Source organism: Canis lupus, chromosome 19 (assembly GCF_011100685.1).
Source record: "Canis lupus familiaris isolate Mischka breed German Shepherd chromosome 19, alternate assembly UU_Cfam_GSD_1.0, whole genome shotgun sequence".
Lineage (NCBI taxonomy): Eukaryota > Metazoa > Chordata > Mammalia > Carnivora > Canidae > Canis > Canis lupus.
Window position 1 is genome coordinate 21,674,834 of NC_049240.1, and position 21,536 is coordinate 21,696,369.

At 41.3% G+C, this 21,536-nt stretch overlaps 1 protein-coding gene across 1 annotated transcript; it reads left to right on the forward strand.

Annotated features, from left to right (window-relative positions):
* The first annotated feature begins 1,563 nt into the window (after positions 1 to 1,563).
* GPR148 (G protein-coupled receptor 148) lies at positions 1,564 to 20,941 on the forward strand. The gene is given in 5 exon segments (XM_038565233.1): positions 1,564 to 1,600; positions 19,864 to 19,904; positions 19,906 to 20,278; positions 20,281 to 20,409; positions 20,412 to 20,941. Coding segments are annotated over 5 exon segments (1,110 nt in total).
* The last annotated feature ends 595 nt before the right edge of the window (positions 20,942 to 21,536 follow it).

Sequence of the window (21,536 nt, forward strand, 5' to 3'; positions counted from 1 at the left end):
TAGATAGATACAGACATATATATTTACCCACGGATATCCAATTGGTTCTCTGGAGAACTCTAATACAGCTTCCTTCCTGCGGCCTTTGCAGATGTCTGCTGAAGCCCAGTTAATGAGCTCAAAGAACATCCTTGCAGCAAAAACAACTTTGGTTATCAGATATTCTGATTATACTCTGATTGCAGGCTTTCTCTCAGAATTTGGCCTGGCAGATCTTTGCTCTCTTTCTACCTCTTCAATGACTTTATGATGATTTTTAAAAAGATTTTATTTTTTTGTGCATTTTTATTGAAATCTTAGTCAACATACAGTGTAATATTAGTTTCAGGTGTACCATATAGTGTTTCAGCACTTCAACACAACATCCTATGCTCATCACAAATGCCCTCTTTAATCCCCATTATCTATTTAACCCATGACCCACCTCTCCTCTGGTAACTATCTATAATGGTTTGCTTGTTCTCTATAATCTTGTCTTCTATAATTAAAAGTTGGCTTCTAGGTTTGCCTCTCTATATAAGATTTTATTTTTTTAAGTAATCTCTACACCTAATGTGGAGCTCATACTCACAACCCCAAGATCAAGAATTGTATACTCCACCAAACTGAGCCAGCTAGGTGCCCCAAGAAGATTTTTTTTAATGAATTAATGAAAACTTTACATTTCTTTTTCTAAGCATTTGAATGGAATCTAGTAATCTAAACCCCTATAGCAGTTATCTCCTGTCTGTCCCTCCTTGCAAACTCTCCACCCTGTCCCATTCCTTCTGTGGGGAGGAAGTAGAAAGTGGAAAGGCCTGACAGTCTCCTATGCTCTCTTGCTGCATGGATTCAGCCAGTGGGGAGCCTCAGCTGAAGATCTGAGTAAGGGACTAAAGTGATCACAGAGTTTATTTCCCTGAAAATGCTATTTGTGAGGTTTCCTCAGTTAGCTATGTCCTTCAGCTGTAGGTCTCTGCTCCTCATTCTCCCTCCACTGCCCCTTAGGGCTGGCAGTAGTGGGGGTGGTGGGGACACTAAGGAAGGTGGTAAAGAGGATGGGGTAGTGACAAAAGCTCTGTTGCTGCTGCTTATGCCAGGCCTCTTCTTCTTATACCCCAATCATATCTTGGTAATTAGTTCTTTTTAAAGAAACTACACAAATTATCCTACCATAAGTGTGCCAGCTTCAAAGTCCATACTTTCTAATGTCCACACAAAGTAGTGATTGCACATCCCTTTTATCTGTGTTCATCCTATTATTCACCCAATCTATTTTGCCCTCTAATTCAACCATTATATTTTTCATATGCAATATTTTGACTTGGTTCTTTCTTGTGGTTTGTCTTCGGTCTTATTGCTAACAATATTTCCTATATATATAGGGATATTTATTGTGTTTATTAGTTTTTCAGAATCTATCTCTTCTAATAATTCTATTTCAAATAATACATAATATTCAGTCTGTTGTAATTCTTATGTGGCAGTCATATTTCTCAGGTGTATAGTTATTTTTGCATGTGTGCTCATATTCCCCATGGGTTAGCAGCTACTCTGTCACTGTTTGGTAATGTGCACCAGAGAATGACAGAAGTCCTGATGAGTTCAAGGAAAAGTGAAGGTAATCCCAGAGCAGAGGGCCCCAGGCACCAAAAAGCCAGTCTAAGCCTCTCCTCCATACTGCCACTTGCTAGGCAACTCCTACAGCCAGCGCTTCAACTTTAAAGCCCATACAAGAAATCATAGAGGAAGGACCAAGTCTCCTCAGGTAGTTTCTCCCCCTGCACTTGGGGAAAGAAATAGGGGCGTGTAGGGCATGTACTGAAGGTGGCTGTCAGGACCTACATACACACTAGTTGTCATGGCCACCCTCCAATATACTGGCACTTGAGAAAGATTAGGCAGCATTTGTCACAGGATATGGGATGGGAAAAGAATGGAACATGTAAAAAGCATTCTTCAAGCCTATCCTCTCATTGCCCTATCCTCTTCTCCCAGCTACAGATCACTTCAGGATAATCTTTAGTTTTTTCAGGTTTTCTCATTGATTCTACATTTTCCTCTCACCTCCCCTTGCTCATCAAGGGTTGATTTGGGGGTGTGAGCCAGCAGTCCACTGGGGGTTCCTGATGGCAAGTCAAACGTAGCCTGAGAAAGGAAGTCACACAGGGCGTTGAGGTACCTGAGAATGGTTTGCATTAGAAGGAAGACCCTCTGACCTCCTTTAAAAGACCTCCTTTAAAATAGTAGACCTTCTGTTCTACTATTTGCTACCCACATGACCTTAGAGAAGTTACTTAACCATGCTAGGCCTCAGGTCCAGATCTGTAAAAAGAGATCGAACATGGATAATAATACTGAGTATTGAGTCTGGCTGTGGATAACAGGAGAGTAGGCTGTAGTGGAGCTGTGATTTGGCAGATCTGCACAGTGAACTGGAAATGAATTTGCATCTACTGAGTGGGGCCCAAGACACTTCATGGAGGAGTAAATAGTCACACCATTCCATGCTCCACACAGAAATTGATGAACAAAACAAAAGTCACTGTGTGAGAGAAATCCAATACAGTCACCAATCTTGAGGGACAAGATTGGAAAGAGTTTGCACAGAACACCTGATTGGATTTTGGATGCAGTAAACAGCATTTTGGATACAGTAAACCAATGTATACAAATGGTTGCTGCAATGGTTGGGGACTGTTTCCTGATCACCAAGTATTTGGGTTGGGGGCAAGGGTTGTGAAACCTTTCTGAGCATTTTGCTAAATAGTTAAGGTTCTGTGATCCAGACATGTTTAAGTGGAGGAGGTTAGAGCTGTGGGTACTAGGGGAATAGACTAAGAGCTAATCCTAAAGTAGAGCTCTGAGGGCAGCTGACCTGAGACTTTAGACCTTAGCTTTGTGGCCAAGGCCCATCATAGTCTATTTCAAATACAGCCTTTCAAACAGAGGCTCTGTGACCTGTGGACTTGGTATATTCTTATTCATGCCCAACTCATGGCAAATCATCCACCTGTATGAGGACCTGTCCCCATTGCACTGGCCGTTAGTGGTCTGTGGTACCTAGGGCATGTCACTTTCTCCAAGGGGTGAGACTTTGGCCCTTAAGCCATGATAGCTCTCCTGGAAGACTCCCCAAGCTAGTGACTCAGCTCTGGATGGCCAAGAATCCCCTGAGTGTCCCTGTCCTTCCCCACCCCCAGTCCAGGGAGGAAAGAGAGCTTCTTGTGCTGAGGAGCTTGAAGAACAGTGGGGGTGGGAGTGGAAAGCATCTCTGACAGGTCAGAAACAGGAAGTGGGAAGCTTCTTTAATTATTTTTATTTGTCAGGCCTGGAGTAGGCCTCAGATGGATGGGAGAGCTCAGAGATTGACACATTTAAGAAGAAAGTAAGCCAGTTAGCACTAATGCAGAAAAGTTTGTAGAGGGGAGACCATGGGGTCTGTCACAGAGTCCTTAGGGAAATCAGCAGCAGAAGGAAGGTCTGTGAAGACACAAAGCTTATACAGTTCTGGGCTTATACACTGAGCCAAGAGAAGAAAAGTCATTCAAAATAGGAGGTGTGTCCTGAGGAGAGCAAAAGAAGGATCAGGATTGGGTGAGGCACTCCACTTCTCATTGATCCACATGAAGAAGTAGGTGACCCTGGTGAAGATGCTGAAGCTTATAGGGTAGTGTCAGGCCAGGCTCCAGCTAGATAGCCCCATCAGAAACCAAGTACTACTGCTCAGCTTGCAGACCAAGGGGCCCCCAGAATCTCCCTGAGGAAAGAAACAGTAGGAGTAGGGGGACCAAGATAGAAGGGGACACATATGGTTTAGGCAGTGTGAAGACAGTGCCCTTGTCCTTCACGGAGTGGATATTAGGAAACCTCATGTCAAGGTGATGCCGTGAGTTGTTCTCATCAGAATCACCTGAAGGATTTGAAAAGTTCAGACACAGAGTTCCACTGCAGACCTCTTCAGTCAAAATCTCAAGGGTAGGAGGGGGGAAGATGGAGGAAGAATAGGGTCCTCAAGTCACGTGTCCCCACCAAATTACCTAGATAACTTTGAAATCATCCTGAAAACCTACGAATTTGGTCTGAGATTTAAAGAGAGAACAGCTGGAATGCTAGAGTGAGAATAGTTTGCGCTTGTATCAAGTACAACTTGTTTTGGGCCACTCTACACTGAGCAAAATGACTAGAAGGAAAAACTCACCTCAAAAGAAAGAATCAGAAACAGTCCTCTCTCCCACAGAGGTACAAAATTTGGATTACACTTCAAAGTCAGAAAGCCAATTCAGAAGCACAGTTATAAAGCTACTGGTGGCTCTAGAAGAAAGCATAAAGGATCCAAGAGACTTGATGACTGCAGAATCTAATCAGGCAGAAATTAAAAATCAATTAAATGAGATACAATCCAAACTAGAGTCCTAATGACAAGGGCTAATGAGGTAGAAGAATGAGTGAGTGACATAGATGACAAGTAGATGGCAAGAAGGGAAACTGAGGAAAAAAGAGAAAAACAAAGATCATGAGGATAGGTTAAGGGAAATAAATGACAGCCTCAGACGGAAATATCTACGTTTAATTGGGGTTCCCGAGGGCGCCGAAAGAGACAGAGGTCCAGAAAATGTATTTGAACAAAACATAGCTGAGAACTTTCCTTAATCTGGAAAGGGAAACAGGCATTCAGATCCAGGAGATAGAGAGATCCCTCCGTAAATCAATAAAAACTGCTCAACACTTAGACATTTAATAGTGAAACTTGCAAATTCCAAAGATAAAGAGATGATCCTTAAACCAGCAAGAGATAAGAGATCCCTAACTTATATGGGGAGAACTATTAGATTAACAGCAGACGTCTTCACAGAGACCTGGCAGGCCAGAAAGAGCTGGCAGGATATATTCAGGGTCCTAAATGAGAAGAACATGCAGCTAAGAATACTTTATCCAGCAAGGCTTTCATTCAGAATAGAAGGAGAGAGAAAGAGCTTCCAAGATAGGCAGAAACTGAAAGAATATGTGACCACCAAGCCAGCTCTGCAAGAAATACTAAGGGGAATTCTGTAATAGAAAGAGGAAGTCTAAAGGGAACAATCCACAAAAACAGGGACTGAATAGGTATCATGATGACACTAAATTCAAAATTTCAATAGTAACTCTGAACATGAATGGGCTTAATGACCTCATCAAAAGATGCAGGGTTTCAGACTGGATAAAAAAGGAAGACCCATCTATTTGCTGTCTATAAGAGACTCATTTAGGACATAGGACACCTACAGCCTGTAAAAGAAAAGGTTGGAGAACCATTTACCATTCAAATGGTCTTCAAAAGAAAGCAGGGGTAGCCATCCTTATATCCGATAAATTAAAGTTTATCCCAAAGACTGTAGTAAGAGATGAAGAGGGACACTATATCATACTTAAAGGATCTATCCAACATAGGACCTAACAATGATGAATATTTATGCCCTGAATGTGGGAGCTGCCAAGGATATCAATCAATTAATAAACAAAGTTAAGACATACTTAGATAATAATACACTTATACTTGGGGACTTGAATGTAGCACTTCTACAATTGACAGATCTTCTAAGGACAAGATCTACAAAGAAACAAGAGCTTTAAATGATACACTGGACCAGATGGATTTCACAGATATTTACAGAACTTTATATCCAAACACAACTGAATACACAGTCTTCTCAAGTGCACAAGGAACTTCCTCCAGAATAGACCACATACTGGGTCACAAATCAGGTCTCAACTGATACCAAAAGATTGGGATCATCCCCTGTATATTTTCAGACCATAATGCTTTGAAACTAGAATTAAATCACAAGAAGAAGTTGGAAGGATTTCAGACACGTGGAGGTTAAGGACCATCCTGCTAAAAGATGAAAGGATCAACCAGGAAATTAAGGAAGAATTAAAAAGATTCATGGAAACTAATGAGAATGAAGATACAACCCTTCAAAATCTTTGGGAAACAGCAAAAGCAGTCCTGAGGGGGAAACACATTGCAATACAAGCGTCCATCCAAAAACTGGAAAGAATTATAGAATACAAAAGCTAACCTTGCACCTAAAGGAGCTGGAGAAAAACCAGCAAACAGATCCTACACCAAGAAGAAGAAGAGAGTTAATAAAGATTCAAGCAGAACTCAACGAAATCTAGACCAGAAGAACTGTGGAACAGGTCAACAAAACCAGGAGTTGATTCTTTGAAAGAACTAATAAGATAGATAAACCATTAGCCAGCCTTATTAAAAAGAAGAGAGAGAAGACTCAAATTAATAAAATCATGAATGAGAAAGGAGAGATCACCACCAATGCCAAGGAAATAAAAACGATCTTAAAAAATTATTATGAGCAGCTTTACGCCAATAAATTAGGCAATCTGGAAGAAATGGACGCATTTCTGGAAAACCACAAATTACCAAAACTGCAACAGGATGAAATAGAAAACCTGAACAGGCCAAAAACCAGGGAGGAAATTGAAGCAGTCATCAAAAACCTCCCAAGACACAAAAGTTCAGAGTGTAGGGATAGAGGAACATTCCTCAGTATCTTAAAAGCCATCTATGAAAAGCCCACAGCAAATATCATTCTCAATGGGAAAACACTGGGAGCCTTTCCCCTAAGATCAGGAACACAACAGGGATATCCACTCTCACCACTGTTATTCAACATAGTACTAGAAGTCCTAGTCTCAGCAATCAGGCAACAAACAGAGATGAAAGGCATTCAAATTGGCAAAGAAGAAGTCAAACTCTCCCTCTTTGCAGGTGACATGACACTGCACATAGAAAACCCAAAAGACTCCACCACAAGATTGCTAGAACTCATATAACAATTCGGTAGTGTGGCAGGATACAAAATCAATGCCCAGAAATCAGTGGCATTTCTATACATTAATATGAAGACTGAAGAAAGAGAAATTAAGGAGTCAATCCTATTTACAATTTCACCCAAAAGTATAAGATGCCTAGGAATAAACCAAACCAAAGAGGTAAAGTATCTATACCCTAAAAACTACAGAACACTTCTGAAAGAAATTGCGGAAGACACAAAGAAATGGAAAAATATCCCATGCTCATGGGTTGGAAGAATTAATATTGTGAAAATGTCAATGCTACCCAGGGCAATTTACACATTTAATGCAATCCCTATCATTTTACCATGGACTTTCTTCATAGAGTTTGAACAAATCATCTTAAGATTTGTGTGTAATCAAAGAAGATCCCAAATAGCCAGGGGAATATTAAAAAAGAAAACCATAGCTGGAGGAATCGCAATGCCAGATTTCAGGTTGTACTACAAAGCTGTGGTCATCAAGGCAGTGTGGTGCTGGCACAAAAACAGACACATAGATCAGTGGAACAGAATAGAGAATCCAGAAGTGGAACCTTAACTTTATGGGCAACTAATATTCGATAATGGAGGAAAGACTATCCACTGGAAGAAAGACAGTCTCTTCAATAAATGGTGCTGGGAAAATTGGACATCCACCTGCAGAAGAATGAAACTAGACCACTCTCTTTCACCATACACAAAGATAAACTCAAAATGGATGAAAGATCTAAATGTGAGACAAGATTCCATCAAAATCCTAGAGGAGAACACAGGCAAAACCCTTTTTGAAGTTGGCCACAGTAACTTCTTGCAAGATACATCCATGAAGGCAAGAGAAACAAAAGCAAAAAATGAATTATTGGGACTTCATCAAGATAAGAAGCTTTTGCACAGCAAAGGATACAGTCAACAAAACTAAAAGACAACCTAGAGAATGGGAGATGATATATGCAAATGACCTATCAGATAAAGGGCCATTATCCAAGATTTATAAAGAACTTATTAAACTCAACTGCAGAGAAAAAAACAATCCAATCATGAAATAGGCAAAAGACATGAACAGAAATTTCAGAGAGGAAGACATACACATGGCCAACAAGCACACGAGAAAATGCTCTGCATCACTTGCCATCAGGGAAATACAAATCAAAACCACAATGAGATACCACCTCACACCAGTGAGAATGGGGAAAATTAATAAGACAGTAAACAACAAATGTTGGTGAGGATGTGGAGAAAGGGGATCCCTCTTGCTCTGTTGGTGGGAATGTGAACTGGTGCAGCCACTCTGGAAAACTGTGTGGAGGTTCCTCAAAGAGTTAAAAATAGACCTGCCCTATGACCCAGCAATTGCACTATTGGGGATTTACCGCAAAGATTCAGATGCAATGAAACGCCAGGACACCTGCACCCCGATGTTTCTAGCAGCAATGTCCACAATAGCCAAACTGTGGAAGGAGCCTTGGTGTCCATCGAAAGATGAATGGATAAAGAAGATGTGGTTTATGTATACAATGGAATATTCCTCAGCCAATAGAAACGACAAATACCCACCATTTGCTTTACGTGGATGGAACTGGAGGGTATTATGCTGAGTGAAATAAGTCAATCGGAGAAGGACAAACATTGTATGCTCTCATTCATTTGGGGAATATAAATAATAGTGAAAGGGAATAAAGGGGAAAGGAGAAAAAAAAATGAGTGGGAAATACCAGAAAGGGAGACAGAACATAAAGACTCCTAACTCTGGGAAACGAACAAGGGGTGGTGGAAAGGGAGGTGGGTGGGGGGTGGGGGTGACTGTGTGATGGGCACTGAGGGGGGCACCTGATGGGATGAGCACTGGGTGTTATTCTATATGTTTGCACATTGAACACCAATAAAAAATAAATAAAAAATAAATAAAATAAATAAACTGCCCGTTTAGAGATCCACTCATTCTGTGGCCCACCAAAACAAGCCTCATGCTTACATTCCCTTGCAAATTAAATCTGCCACCTACCAATCTGCAGCAGCCTCTTTCTCTAGTCTCTCCTTGCCATCCATGCTGGGGCCAGTTTGTAAGCCAACCTTATCTAAATGAAAACATCAGTATCTCATCAGCCCAAAGTCCAGAATCTCATTATTGAAGTACTCTAAATTAAGTGATGATGAGGCTTCTAGCTTTAATCCATTAGGCATAGTTCTTAAGCACAATTCTTCCTCCATTTGTGGACCCATAAAACTAAAGAAACCACCAACCCAACATTCCCAACTTACAATAGTGGGACAGGCCTAGGATGACAATCTCAGACATTGCCATTCGAAGGGAAGAAGAGGGGAGATGAAAAGTTAAAAGGAGTTACTTGTTTATATATTCTACTGGGCAAGGTCTCAAGGCCTTAGAAAAAATTCTGTGACTCTTGGCTCTGCCCTTTGGACTCTTGGCCATCTTTCCTTTTTTTTTTATATATTTAATTTTGCTCCTTTTATACTCTCTGAACTGTTTTGTTTTGCTTTCCCTCTTCCATACTTTTTCTTGCCCTTTAATATTTCCTTAAACTTAACAGGAAATCTTCAAAATCTATAAAACAGCATTTATAGTATTTTAGAGATTTTTATGAATGAAGTTCTAAATTTTTCTGTATGCATTCTGTAGTCATTAATTGATATTTTCACAAATTATAGCCCTAATCTCAATGACTATATTTTAAAGAACTTTAAAATATTTCTCTAAATTCATTTAAAATAATGGGCACTCACTGTAAAAATCACAAAGAAAATAATAATTGCAAACACCATGCCCTTTTTTGGGGGGGAAGTAGCACATGGTTGCACAAAATTGCACCTGAATAGGTGCAATGGCACCTATTGCAAGATCTGCCAGCTTGCTTCCCCCTGGTTGAGATCTGAGGGCCCAAACTTTCATTTTGTACTTTTTCTTTTCCTGTCAGTACCAGACCACAGTACTACTTGTGACGTAAACTCAGGAACCTTGTGGTCTTTACGTGGATTTCATTGTTTTCACTCTCTTAGGCAAATCCACATCCACACATATTTTTGAGATAATTCCCTCTCTAAATTGGCTTTCTCTTGAGAAGTTATGTATATACCCTCCACCCCCTACCACACACAAAAGCTGAAGAATAAAAAGTACTATACCTCTCCCTAATATATTCAGAGACATAGAGGACAAGACTGAGAGTTTTGAAGGGAAACTGGAAGAAATGAACAGAGTGAGGAGAGTGGGGAAGCATGATGACCAGGCCTCAAAGGAAGCAACAGGAGTGGGGAGGATGGAGGCATTTCAGAAGGTAGGAGTGACAACTGGGCAGGAGCCAGGGCACACCAGGCAAGTGGATGTGAGGACAAAGGCAGCCTCCCAATAAGAAGCCACTGGAAAACTGTTTTCAGGGAATGTGGGGGATGAAGGGGAATTTGGAGAGGATGACGTACTGGAGATTTGCTGCTCACCATCTGGGCTGCCTCTGGAGTGCTCAGCGGGAGGGAAGGACATGTCTGGCATTGCAACATATGCCTTCCATGCCTCCCACATGTCATCTCCACAACTATGTACATTGGCAATTTGCAGGTGAGGAAACTGAATCCAAAGAAAACCAACCATTACACAAGGAACAGAAGGCCAGGACTCAACCCCAGGTCTGCTGATGCCCTCCTATGTCCTGTTTATAGTCAGTCAGAGCCCTAACGTGTTCCTCGTTTGCCCAACTCTATGCTATTTCCAAGGGAATGCAGAGATAGGCTTAGAGCAGGCCTGCCACCATCAGGCGCTGGGTGGGTCTGGAGAAGTGAAGGGCACGCTATGAGCAGTGGCAGGGCACTGGACAAGCATCTGCAGAGGAGCAACACTGTGAGGTCACACAGTCACCTGGGGGGATGGACTGTCCTAATTCCTACCTCACATGTAGGAAGGGAAAGTGGCATACAGGCATGGTCAGTACCAGGACTGGGCCCCACTAGTAGGCTCTAGAACCCATGATGGTAGCCACTGTTCCATACAGCCTCTCTACAGTCTGCACTGCAGCGACCACCTACAAATGATGGGACAGGACAGCATCTTTCCCCTCTAGCATTTTCATGCCCAGTTGGGTTTTTCCACTTTCTCCTTCCTTCAGTAATAGGTTGCTCTGAGGCTTGCCACCAGGTGGCAGCATTAAACTGTTTGAGATTGCTTTAACCAGCTTGTATCCCCAGACGTAGGACCTAAAATCATGGCATTCATCTTCAGGTACACTGGTTCTCTGGTAGCTACTCTTTCCACCATCCCTAGTTCAGTGTACCCTTATCCCTCTAACCTTCCCACCATCTGCACCATACCTGACCCCCTAATGGCTCCCCCTCTATTCTCCCCCACCAAATGGAAGCTCACTGCCTCTGGAAATCCCCTTAGTATGTTGTGGGGAGTTTTATTTATTTATTTATTTTTATTATTAAATTTATTGTTAAAATACCACATGCCATCAAATATAGAATAAATTTTTAACATTTCACTGTATATTGTTAATGTATTTTTCTTATATATTTATTTTTTATATAAATTTATTTTTTATTGGTGTTCAATTTGCCAACATATAGAACAACACCCAGTGCTCATCCCATCAAGCGTGTGGGGAGTTTTAAAAACATTATCTTCCTCTGTTCCGTCCTGTGGGTGCACTGCCCCCCTTTCCCACCCTCCTGCTGCAGCACAAGCTCCTTTGAGGCAGAGGCTGCTTTCTTTTGTGTGTGACACAGCCTCTTTGTGGAGTGATGATATGCAGCTGGGGTACCTGAAGCCCCAGGAGAGCAGGGCCAGGAAGAGCCTGTTCCACCAGCATCCTGGGTGCATTTTCCCTTCCAGAGGTCTCTGGATGTCTTCAGTTCATCACAGGTGCTCAGGCCTTAGACATGACTGTGCACAGTGGGACTATCCATTTCCTAAATGAAGGGTACTCCATCCTACCTGCATGTTGCTTACAGGAGGAAAATTCTGATGAATGTGTGATTCCTAGTGGTCAAGCAAAAGTACTTCTAGAGAAACATCATATATGTACTTCAAAGACTTGATCTAGCATTTTCATCACCGCTCTGCTTGTAATACATTACATAGCATACATGTCAGCAATAGGTGAAGGATAAAGAGCGATGGTATGTTTAGAGAATGAAATGCTGTAGGACATTTTTGTAGAATAGACTAGACTTGTGTGGGGAAAACACTGGCCTACAAGGTATAATACTGAGTAAAAAATGCAATAGCATAATTAAATCACAGTGCAATACCAAACATGAACATCAATACCATATATGCTTTGGGAATCATATATTTACAGTGAAAGTTCAAACACATGGGCAGAAGAAATATAGATCAAATTCTATGAGTGGATGTAATCTCTGGGTAGGAAGGAAAGAGAAAGGCCAGAGGATAGTGACAAAAGGGGCTATAAATTATATGTGAAATATTTTGTTATATTTATATGTGATATGTATCACATATAAAACATACAATATTTTATACATTTATTTGCATATAAAATAAAATAAAATGATATATAAAATTATTGGAAGCAAATATGGCAAAAAATGAACATTTGTTAATTCTGGATAGTAGGTCCATGAGCATTTGTAAATTCTTCTCTGTATTTTTCAATATATTTAAAATAGTTTACAATGATTGTAAAAGAACAGGGTGTCATATATATTAACTTTTAGAATTAAATAAGTAGGCAAAATAAATCCCAAGTGTGATCTAGGTAGTACCGGAAGCAGCGGGGTGATGTAATGGAGAGGAACTGAGTCTACAGAAGATGGGAAGGAGCAGCCTCCAGATTAAAGGAACAACTGAAGAGAATGGCTGAGGAGCGTGCCAGGCAGAGGACTTAGTGGGAACAGACTGGGCAGAGAGAGTTATGGGTAGCTGCCATGTAGGGAGGGATAGTCATAGGGTTTCTTCAGCTGGGACAGAACAAGAATGACTTTCCAGGCTTTATGGGGACTTTTGGGGCCTTTAACTATAGGCAGAATTAAAGAGGCTTTTCAAAGATATCCCCGGTATGCTAAAATCCAATAAAATAAACTTTAAGGCCTCAGGGAAGGTATGAATAAAAAAGTTCCTCTGACTACCATGCAGAGAAAGGGTGATAGACACCTTGGTGTGTGCAGAAGGTGAATTGTGGGTTGGCCCTGAGGAGCATGAGGCACTCAAGTTTGCATACAGACAATGAGGGCCAAACATTACGGTCTGCCTGTCCCAGAAACCCTGCACAGGATCCCAGTGCTACCATCCATTTATTTATTATCCCAGAAATTAGCAGGTAGGAGGGCTGAGCTGTCAATACCACCTGAAGGGAGAAGGTGCATGGGTATACACAAGCTCCAGTCCTGCACTCAAGGAGCTCAGTGTGGTAGAGAGCCATGTCACCAACTAAACACAGGAGATAGGGAGAGTAGTAAGGGCTATGAGAGCTATCAGGATTTTAATTTATCTTTCACTAATATGTATTATTTAATTATTTAAAAAATCTGGGTTTTTGAAATTTTATTTATTTATTTGTAATTTGTTTATATATGTTTATTTATTTATTTATTTATTTATTTATTTATTTATTTTAATTCAATTTGCCAACATATAGTAAAACACCCAGTGCTCATCCCATCAAGTGCCCCACACAGTGCTCATCACCCAGTCACCCAATTCCCCCGCCCACCTCCCCTTCCACTATCCCTTGTTCATTTCCCAGTTAGGAGTCTCTCATGGTGTGTCACCCTCTCTAATTTTTCTCAATCATCATCCCTCCATTCCCCTATAATCCCTTTCACTATTTTTTACATTCCCCGTATGAATGAAACCATATAATGATTGTGCTTCTCCGACTGACTTACTTCACTTAGCATAATACCCTCCAGTTCCATCCACGTTGAAGCAAATGGTAGGTATTCGTCATTTGTAATGGCTGAGCAATATTTCATTGTATATATAGACCACATCTTCTTTATTGATTCATCTTTCAATGGACAACGAGGCTCTTTCCACAGTTGGCTATTGTACATTGCTGCTCTAAACATTGTGGTGCGGGGATCCCTGGGTGGCGCAGCGGTTTGGCGCCTGCCTTTGGCCCAGGGCGTGATCCTGGAGACCCGGGATCGAATCCCACATCGGGCTCCCGGTGCATGGAGCCTGCTTCTCCCTCTGCCTGTGTCTCTGCCTCTCTCTATTTCTCTCTCTGTGACTATCATAAATAAATAAAAATTTAAAAAAAAATTTAAACATTGTGGCGCACGTGTCTCAGTCGTTCACTGCATCTGTATCTTTGGGGTAAATCCCCAGTAGTGAAATTGCTGGGTCATAAGGTGGCTCAATTTTTAACTCTTTGAGGAACTTCCAAACAGTTTTCCAGAATGACTGTACCAGTTCACATTCCCACCAACAGTGCAAAAGTGTTCCCCTTTCTCCACACAGTGCAAGAGGGTTCTCCTTTCTCCACATCCTCTCCAACATTTGTTGTTTCCTGTCTTGTTAATTTTCACTATTCTCACTGGTGTGAGGTGGTATCTCATTGTGGTTTTGATTTGTATTTTCCTGATGGCAAGTGATGCGGAGCATTTTCTTATATGCTTATTGGCTATGTGTATGCCTCCCTCGGTGAAATTTCTGTTCATGTCTTTTGCCCATTTCATGATTGGATTGCTTGTTTCTTTGCTGTTGAGTTTAGTCAGTTCTTTATACATCTTGGATATTAGCCCTTTACCTGATATATCGTTTGCAAAATCTTCTCCCATTCTGTAGGTTGTCTTTTAGTTTTGTTGACTGTTTATTTTGCTGTGCAAAAGCTTCTTATCTTGATGAAGTCTCAATAATTCATTTTTGCTTTTGTTTCCCTTGCAAGAAGTTACTGTGGCCAAGTTCAAAAAAGGTGTTGCCTGTGTTCTCCTCTAGGATTTTGATGGAATCTTGTCTCACATTTAGATATTTCATCCATTTTGAGTTTATCTTTGTGTATGGTGTAAGAGAATGGTCTAGTTTCATTCTTCTGCATGTGGATGTCCAATTTTCATAGCATCAATTATTGAAGAGACTGTCCTTTAACCAGAGGATAGTCTTTCCTGCTTTGTCAAATATTAGTTGACCATAGAATTGAGAGCTCATTTCTGGATTTTCTATTCTGTTCCATTGATCTATGTGTCTGTTTTTGTGCCAGGACCACACTGTCTTGATGACCACAGCTTTGTAGTACAACTTGAAATCTGGCATTGTGATGCCCCCAGCTATGGTTTTCTTTTTCAAAATGCCCCTGCCTATTCAAGGTCTTTTCTGATTCCAAAAAAGTCTTCGGATGATTTGTTCCAACTCTCTGAAGAAAGTCCATGGTATTCTGATAGGGATTGCATTGAACATGTAAATTGTCCTGGGTAGCATAGACATTTTCACAATATTCTTCGATTCCATGAGCATGGAATATTTTTCTTTTTTTTTTCTTTTTTTCTTTTTTTAATTTATTTATTTATGATAGTCAGAGAGAGAGAGAGAGAGAGGCAGAGACACAGTCAGAGGGAGAAGCAGGCTCCATGCACCGGGAGCCTGACGTGGGATTCGATCCCGGATCTCCAGGATCGCGCCCTGGGCCAAAGGCAGGTGCCAAACCACTGCACCACCCAGGGATCCTGCATGGAATATTTTTCCATCTCTTTCTGTCTTCCTCAGTTTCTTTCAGAAGTCTTCTGTAGTTTTTAGGGTATAGATTCTTTACCTCTTTGGTTAGATTTATTCTTAGGTATCTTATGCTTTTGGGTGCAATTGTAAATGGGATTTACTCCTTAATTTCTCTTTCTTCGGTCTCATTTTTAGTGTATAGAAATGCCACTGATTTCTGGGCATTGATTTGTATCCTGCCACACTACCGAATTGCTGTATGAGTTCTAGCAATCTTGGTGTGGAGTCTTTTGGGTTTTCTATGTGCAGTGTCATGTCATCTGCAAAGAGGGAGAGTTTGACTTCTTCTTTGCCAATTTGAATGCCTTTCATTTCTGTTTGTTGCCTGATTGCTGAGACTAGGACTTCTAATACTATGTTGAATAGCAGTGGTGAGAGTGGATATCCCTGTTGTGTTCCTGATCTTAGGGGAAAGGCTCCAAGTGTTTACCCATTGAGAATGATATTGCTGTGGGCTTTCGTAGATGGTTTTTAAGATGCTGAGGAATGTTCCCTCTATCCTTACACTCTCAAGAGTTTTTATCAGGAATGGGTGCTGTATTTTTTCAAATGCTTTCTCTGCATCTAGTGAGAGGATCATACGGTTCTTGTTTTTTCTCTTGTTGATATGATCTATCATGTTGATTGCTTTATGAGTGTTGAACCAGCCTTGCATCCTGGGGATGAATCCCACTTGGTCATTGTGAATAATCTTGTTAATGTATTGTTAGATCCTATTGGCTAGTATCTTGTTGAGAATTTTTTAATAAAATTATTTTTTATTGGTGTTCAATGTACCAACATACAGAATAACACCCAGTGCTCCAGTGCTCATCCCGTCAAGTGCCCCCCTCAGTGCCCGTCACCCATTCACCCCCACCCCCCACCCTCCTCCCCTTCCACCACCCCTGGTTTGTTTTTTTTTTTTTTTTCACCCCTGGTTTGTTTCCCAGAGTTAGGAGTCTTTATGTTCTGTCTCCCTTTCAGTATTTCCCACTCATTTCTTCTCCCTTCCCTTCTATTCCCTTTCACTATTATTTATATTCCCCAAATGAATGAGAACATATAATGTTTGTCCTTCTCCGATTGACTTATTTCACTTAGCATAATACCCTCCAGTTCCATCCACGTTGAAGCAAATGGTGGGTATTTGTCATTTCTAATGGCTGAGTAATATTCCATTGTATACATAAACCACATCTTCTTTATCCATTCATCTTTCGATGACACCGAGGCTCCTTCCATAGTTTGGCTATTGTGGACATTGCTGCTATAAACATCGGGGTGCAGGTGTCTCGGCGTTTCATTGCATCTGAATATTTGGGGTAAATCCTCAACAGTGCAATTGCTGGGTCATAGGGCAGGTCTATTTTTAACTCTTTGAGGAACCTCCACACAGTTTTCCAGAGTGGCTGCACCAGTTCACATTCCCACCAACAGTGTAAGAGGGTTCCCTTTTCTCCGCATCCTCTCCAACATTTGTGGCTTCCTGCCTTGTTTATTTTCCCCATTCTCACTGGAGTGAGGTGGGATCTCATTGTGGTTTTGATTTGTATTTCCCTGATGGCAAGTGATGCAGATCATTTTCTCATGTGCATGTTGGCCATGTCTATGTCTTCCTCTATGAGATTTCTGTTCATGTCTTTTGCCCATTTCATGATTGGATTGTTTGTCTCTTTGGTGTTGAGTTTAATAAGTTCTTTATAGATCTTGGAAACTAGCCCTTTAACTGATACGTCATTTGCAAATATCTTCTCCCATTCTGTAGGTTGTCTTTGAGTTTTGTTGACTGTATCCTTTGCTGTGCAAAAGCTTCTTATCTTGATGAAGTCCCAGTAGTTCATTTTTCCTTTTGTTTCTTTTGCCTTCGTGGATGTATCTTGCAAGAAGTTACTGTGGCTGAGTTCAAAAAGGGTATTGCCTGTGTTCTCCTCTAGGATTTTGATGGAATCCTGTCTCACATTTAGATATTTCATCCATTTTGAGTTTATCTTCGTGTATGGTGAAAGAGAGTGGTCTAGTTTCATTCTTCTGCAGGTGGATGTCCAATTTTCCCAGCACCATTTATTGAAGAGACTGTCTTTCTTCCAATGGATAGTCTTTCCTCCTTTATCGAATATTAGTTGACCATAAAGTTAAGGGTCCACTTCTGGATTCTCTATTCTGTTCCATTGATCTATGTGTCTGTTTTTGTGCCAGTACCACACTGTCTTGATGACCACAGCTTTGTAGTACAACCTGAAATCTGGCATTGTGATGCCCCCAGCTATGGTTTTCTTTTTTAAAATTCCCCTGGCTATTCGGGGTCTTTTCTGATTCCACACAAATCTTAAAATAATTTGTTCTAACTCTCTGAAGAAAGTCCATGGTATTTTGATAGGGATTGCATTAAACATGTAAATTGCCCTGGGTAACAGTGACATTTTCACAATATTAATTCTGCCAATCCATGAGCATGGAATATTTTTCCATCTCTTTGGGTCTTCCTCAATTTCTTTCAGAAGTGTTCTATCGTTTTTAGGGTATAGATCCTTTACCTCTTTGGTTAGGTTTATTCCTAGGTAAATGGGATTGACTCCTTAATTTCTCTTTCTTCAGTCTCATTGTTAGTGTATAGAAATGCCACTGACTTCTGGGCATTGATTTTGTATCCTGCCGCACTACCAAATTGCTGTATGAGTTTAGCAATCCTGGGGTGGAGTCTTTTGGGTTTTCTATGTAGAGTATCATGTCATTGGCAAAGAGGGAGAGTTTGACTTCTTCTTTGCCAATTTGAATGCCTTTAATGTCTTTTTGTTGTCTCATTGCTGAGGCTGGGACTTCCAGTACTGTGTTGAATAGCAGTCGTGAGAGTGGACATCCGTGTCTTGTTCTTGATCTTAGGGGAAAGGCTCCCAGTGCTTCCCCATTGAGAATGATATTTGCTGTGGGCTTTTCGTAGATGGCTTTTAAGATGTTGAGGAATGTTCCCTCTATCCTCACATTCTGAAGAGTTTTTATCAGGAATGGGTGCTGTATTTTGTCAAATGCTTTCTCTGCATCTAATGAGAGGATCATATGGTTCTTGGTTTTTCTCTTGCTGATATGATGAATCACATTGATTGTTTTACAAGTGTTGAACCAGCCTTGTGTCCCGGGGATAAATCCTACTCGGTCATGGTGAATAATTTTCTTTGTTGTATTGTATTGTATTGTTGGATGTATTGTTGGATCCTGTTGGCTAGTATCTTGTTGAGAATTTTTGCATCCATGTTCATCAGGGATATTGGTCTGTAATTCTCCTTTTTGGTGGGGTCTTTGTCTGGTTTTGGAATTAAGGTGATGCTGGCCTCATAGAACGAATTTGGAAGTACTCCATCTCTTTCTATATTTCCAAACAGCTTTAGTAGAATAGGTATTGATGTTTCTTTAAACATTTGATAAAATTCCCCTGGGAAGCCATCTGGCCCTGGACTTTTGTGTCTTGGGAGGTTTTTGATGACTGCTTCAATATCCTCCCTGGTTATTGGACTGTTCAGGTTTTCTATTACATCCCGTTCCAGTTTTGGTAAGTTGTGGTTTTCCAGAAATGCATCCATTTCTTCCAGATTGCCTAATTTGTTGATATAGCTGTTCATAATACATTTTTAAAATTGTATTTCCTTGGTATTGGTTGTGATCTCTCCTCTTTCATTCATGGTTTTATTAATTTGAGCCTGTTCTCTCTTCTTTTTAAAAAGTCTGGCTAATGGTTTATTTATCTATCTATCTATATCCCAGAGGGCATGAAGCACCTAGCACACTCCTTCTGTAGCGTGGACAAGAGAGTCTATGGAGCAGAGAGCACCCTAACCTCTGGAGAGTGTGATAAGGTAAAACATAACATGTATTGAGCATTTACCCAAGGCTATGTATTGCACTAAGTATGTTACCTCTGGATTTTTTTCCCATGAGGTCTGCATGGGCAGCATTGACATTTCACATATTAGGAAATAAATGTGGAGAGATGAACAAAGCTTCCCAAAGTCTCAGAGCCAGGATCTCAAAGGCATAAAGCCTGCTCACCTAAACCAGATGGGGGACACTTCTTGAGAGATCAGTGACCAATGAATCATGGCAATTGACTGTCCCATTTAGGTGTGCCCATATATATAAAGTCAGGATAGCTGGCAGATGTGCATGAATGTAGGAAGCCGTGTGTGAATAGAATTTTGCTTTGTTGTTTTATTTTTGTTAAATAGTTATTCCTATGACCTGCTCAAGCATAGTATTTCTTTTTTTTTTTTTTAAGCATAGCATTTCTGTAGAGGAGTAGCACCATCAGGATCCTTGCAGGGGAGATCCATACCTTGGGTGGGTACAGAACCAACCACCTGTGAGAAAACCTGCCATTCCTATCAGGAAGCATAGGGGATCAGTTGACACCTTTCCCCCTGGACACAAACAGCCTGGCCAGCCTCTGACCAGCTCATACGTGAGCCTTCCTGCATGCCTCAGTTATCCAACAACACCTCTCTGAGCTTTGGAGACCTCAAGGTGGCTGTTTCCCTGCTGCACTGGCTATTCTTCCCCTGAAATATGCTGGCTGTAGCTATACTGACTTTGAGCCCTCTGCTGCTGGTAACCATCCTGCAGGGGCAGAGACTGTGGCAAGAGTCCCACTATCTACTACTGGCTAACATCCTGCTCTCGGATCTGGCCTATCTTGTCTTCCACATGCTTATTTCCCCTAGCAACCTGGGCAGCTGGTCCCTGGGCCTCATTGCTTGTGGTATTCTCACAGATGCCATCTTCACTGCCTATATCAGCACCATCTTGCCTTCATGGCCACTGTGCTACACACCTACCTGGCAGTTGCTTATCCTCTGTGCTATTTCTCCTTCATGTCCTATGAGGCTGCCCAGAAAGTGGTGGCCCTCATCTGGCTGGTGGCCTGCTTCTTCTCAGATGTCTCATTTGGCTTAGCAAGCAGCAAAATGCCAGGTTAGAGGAGCAAGGGGCCTAATGTATCCTGCAGCTAATTCTGGGCACTGAGTCAGGTTGTGGCCCACTGGTCACTGTCACCCACACCTGAATTTTATGCATTCTCTTTCTATGCACACCTCTCAACACCTACTGCTTCTGGAGGATCTATGCAGAGACCAGGACTTCAGGTATCTGGGTACAAGGCTGTTCCTGATCCAGGGGTATCCTGCTTATCCACACAGTGCTAATCATACTGTATGTTAGCTCAGTTGTGGTATTTTCCCTGGACATCATGCTAATCAAGTACCACCACACTGATGCCAGAACTCATGTGTGGCTCATGGCAGTGAAGAACGAGGTGTTCATGATGCCTCCTTGTGCCCAACTTCCATATCTGTACACACTTCATTACTGGAAGCTACTGGAGATGGTCTGGGGCCACTTCTCATCCAAGAGGCACAGTGACATCTTCACTATTTCTCAGAGCTACAGTCTTCACAGTCTGGCAAGCTGAGGTTAAAAATTATACATCAGATGCTTCAACATCCAATTATTGCCAATTCCAGAGAAATTGCCATATACTTGTACAACAGAACCTCTAAGATTATCTCAACTGATGGTTTTCAACATTTCAAAAGGTTTTTTTTTTTTTTACATTTCAAAAGTTTTTAAGTAGAGAAAGCTCACTGAAGTGAAGATTTTCTACTTGAAAATGGAAGCAAATAAAAGTGATTCAGCAGAACTCTGATCAAAGTGGGGTGAGGCCCTGAGCTGTGTTTTTCCAATGGCTTCCACCATACCCTCTATCACCACTGGCAAAGCACTGTTGCTGACAAACACACAGAAACCAAAATGTTACTGAAAGCTTGAACCTGGAAAGTGAGCAAGCAGATCTGCTGAATCTGGAACCATGAGCCTCCATTTTGGAAGCTCCTCAGTATATGGGAAGGAGGAGAACAATGTAGGACCCATGTATACTGAGGGGTGTTGTGAAGACATTTATGAAGCTGGAACCCCAAAAGATTATAGTTTCAGAACAAAGATAAATGACAACCAACAGAATAGCAGGGCGACTTTTCTTCCTTGATATTGGTGCTGTGCAGAAAAGG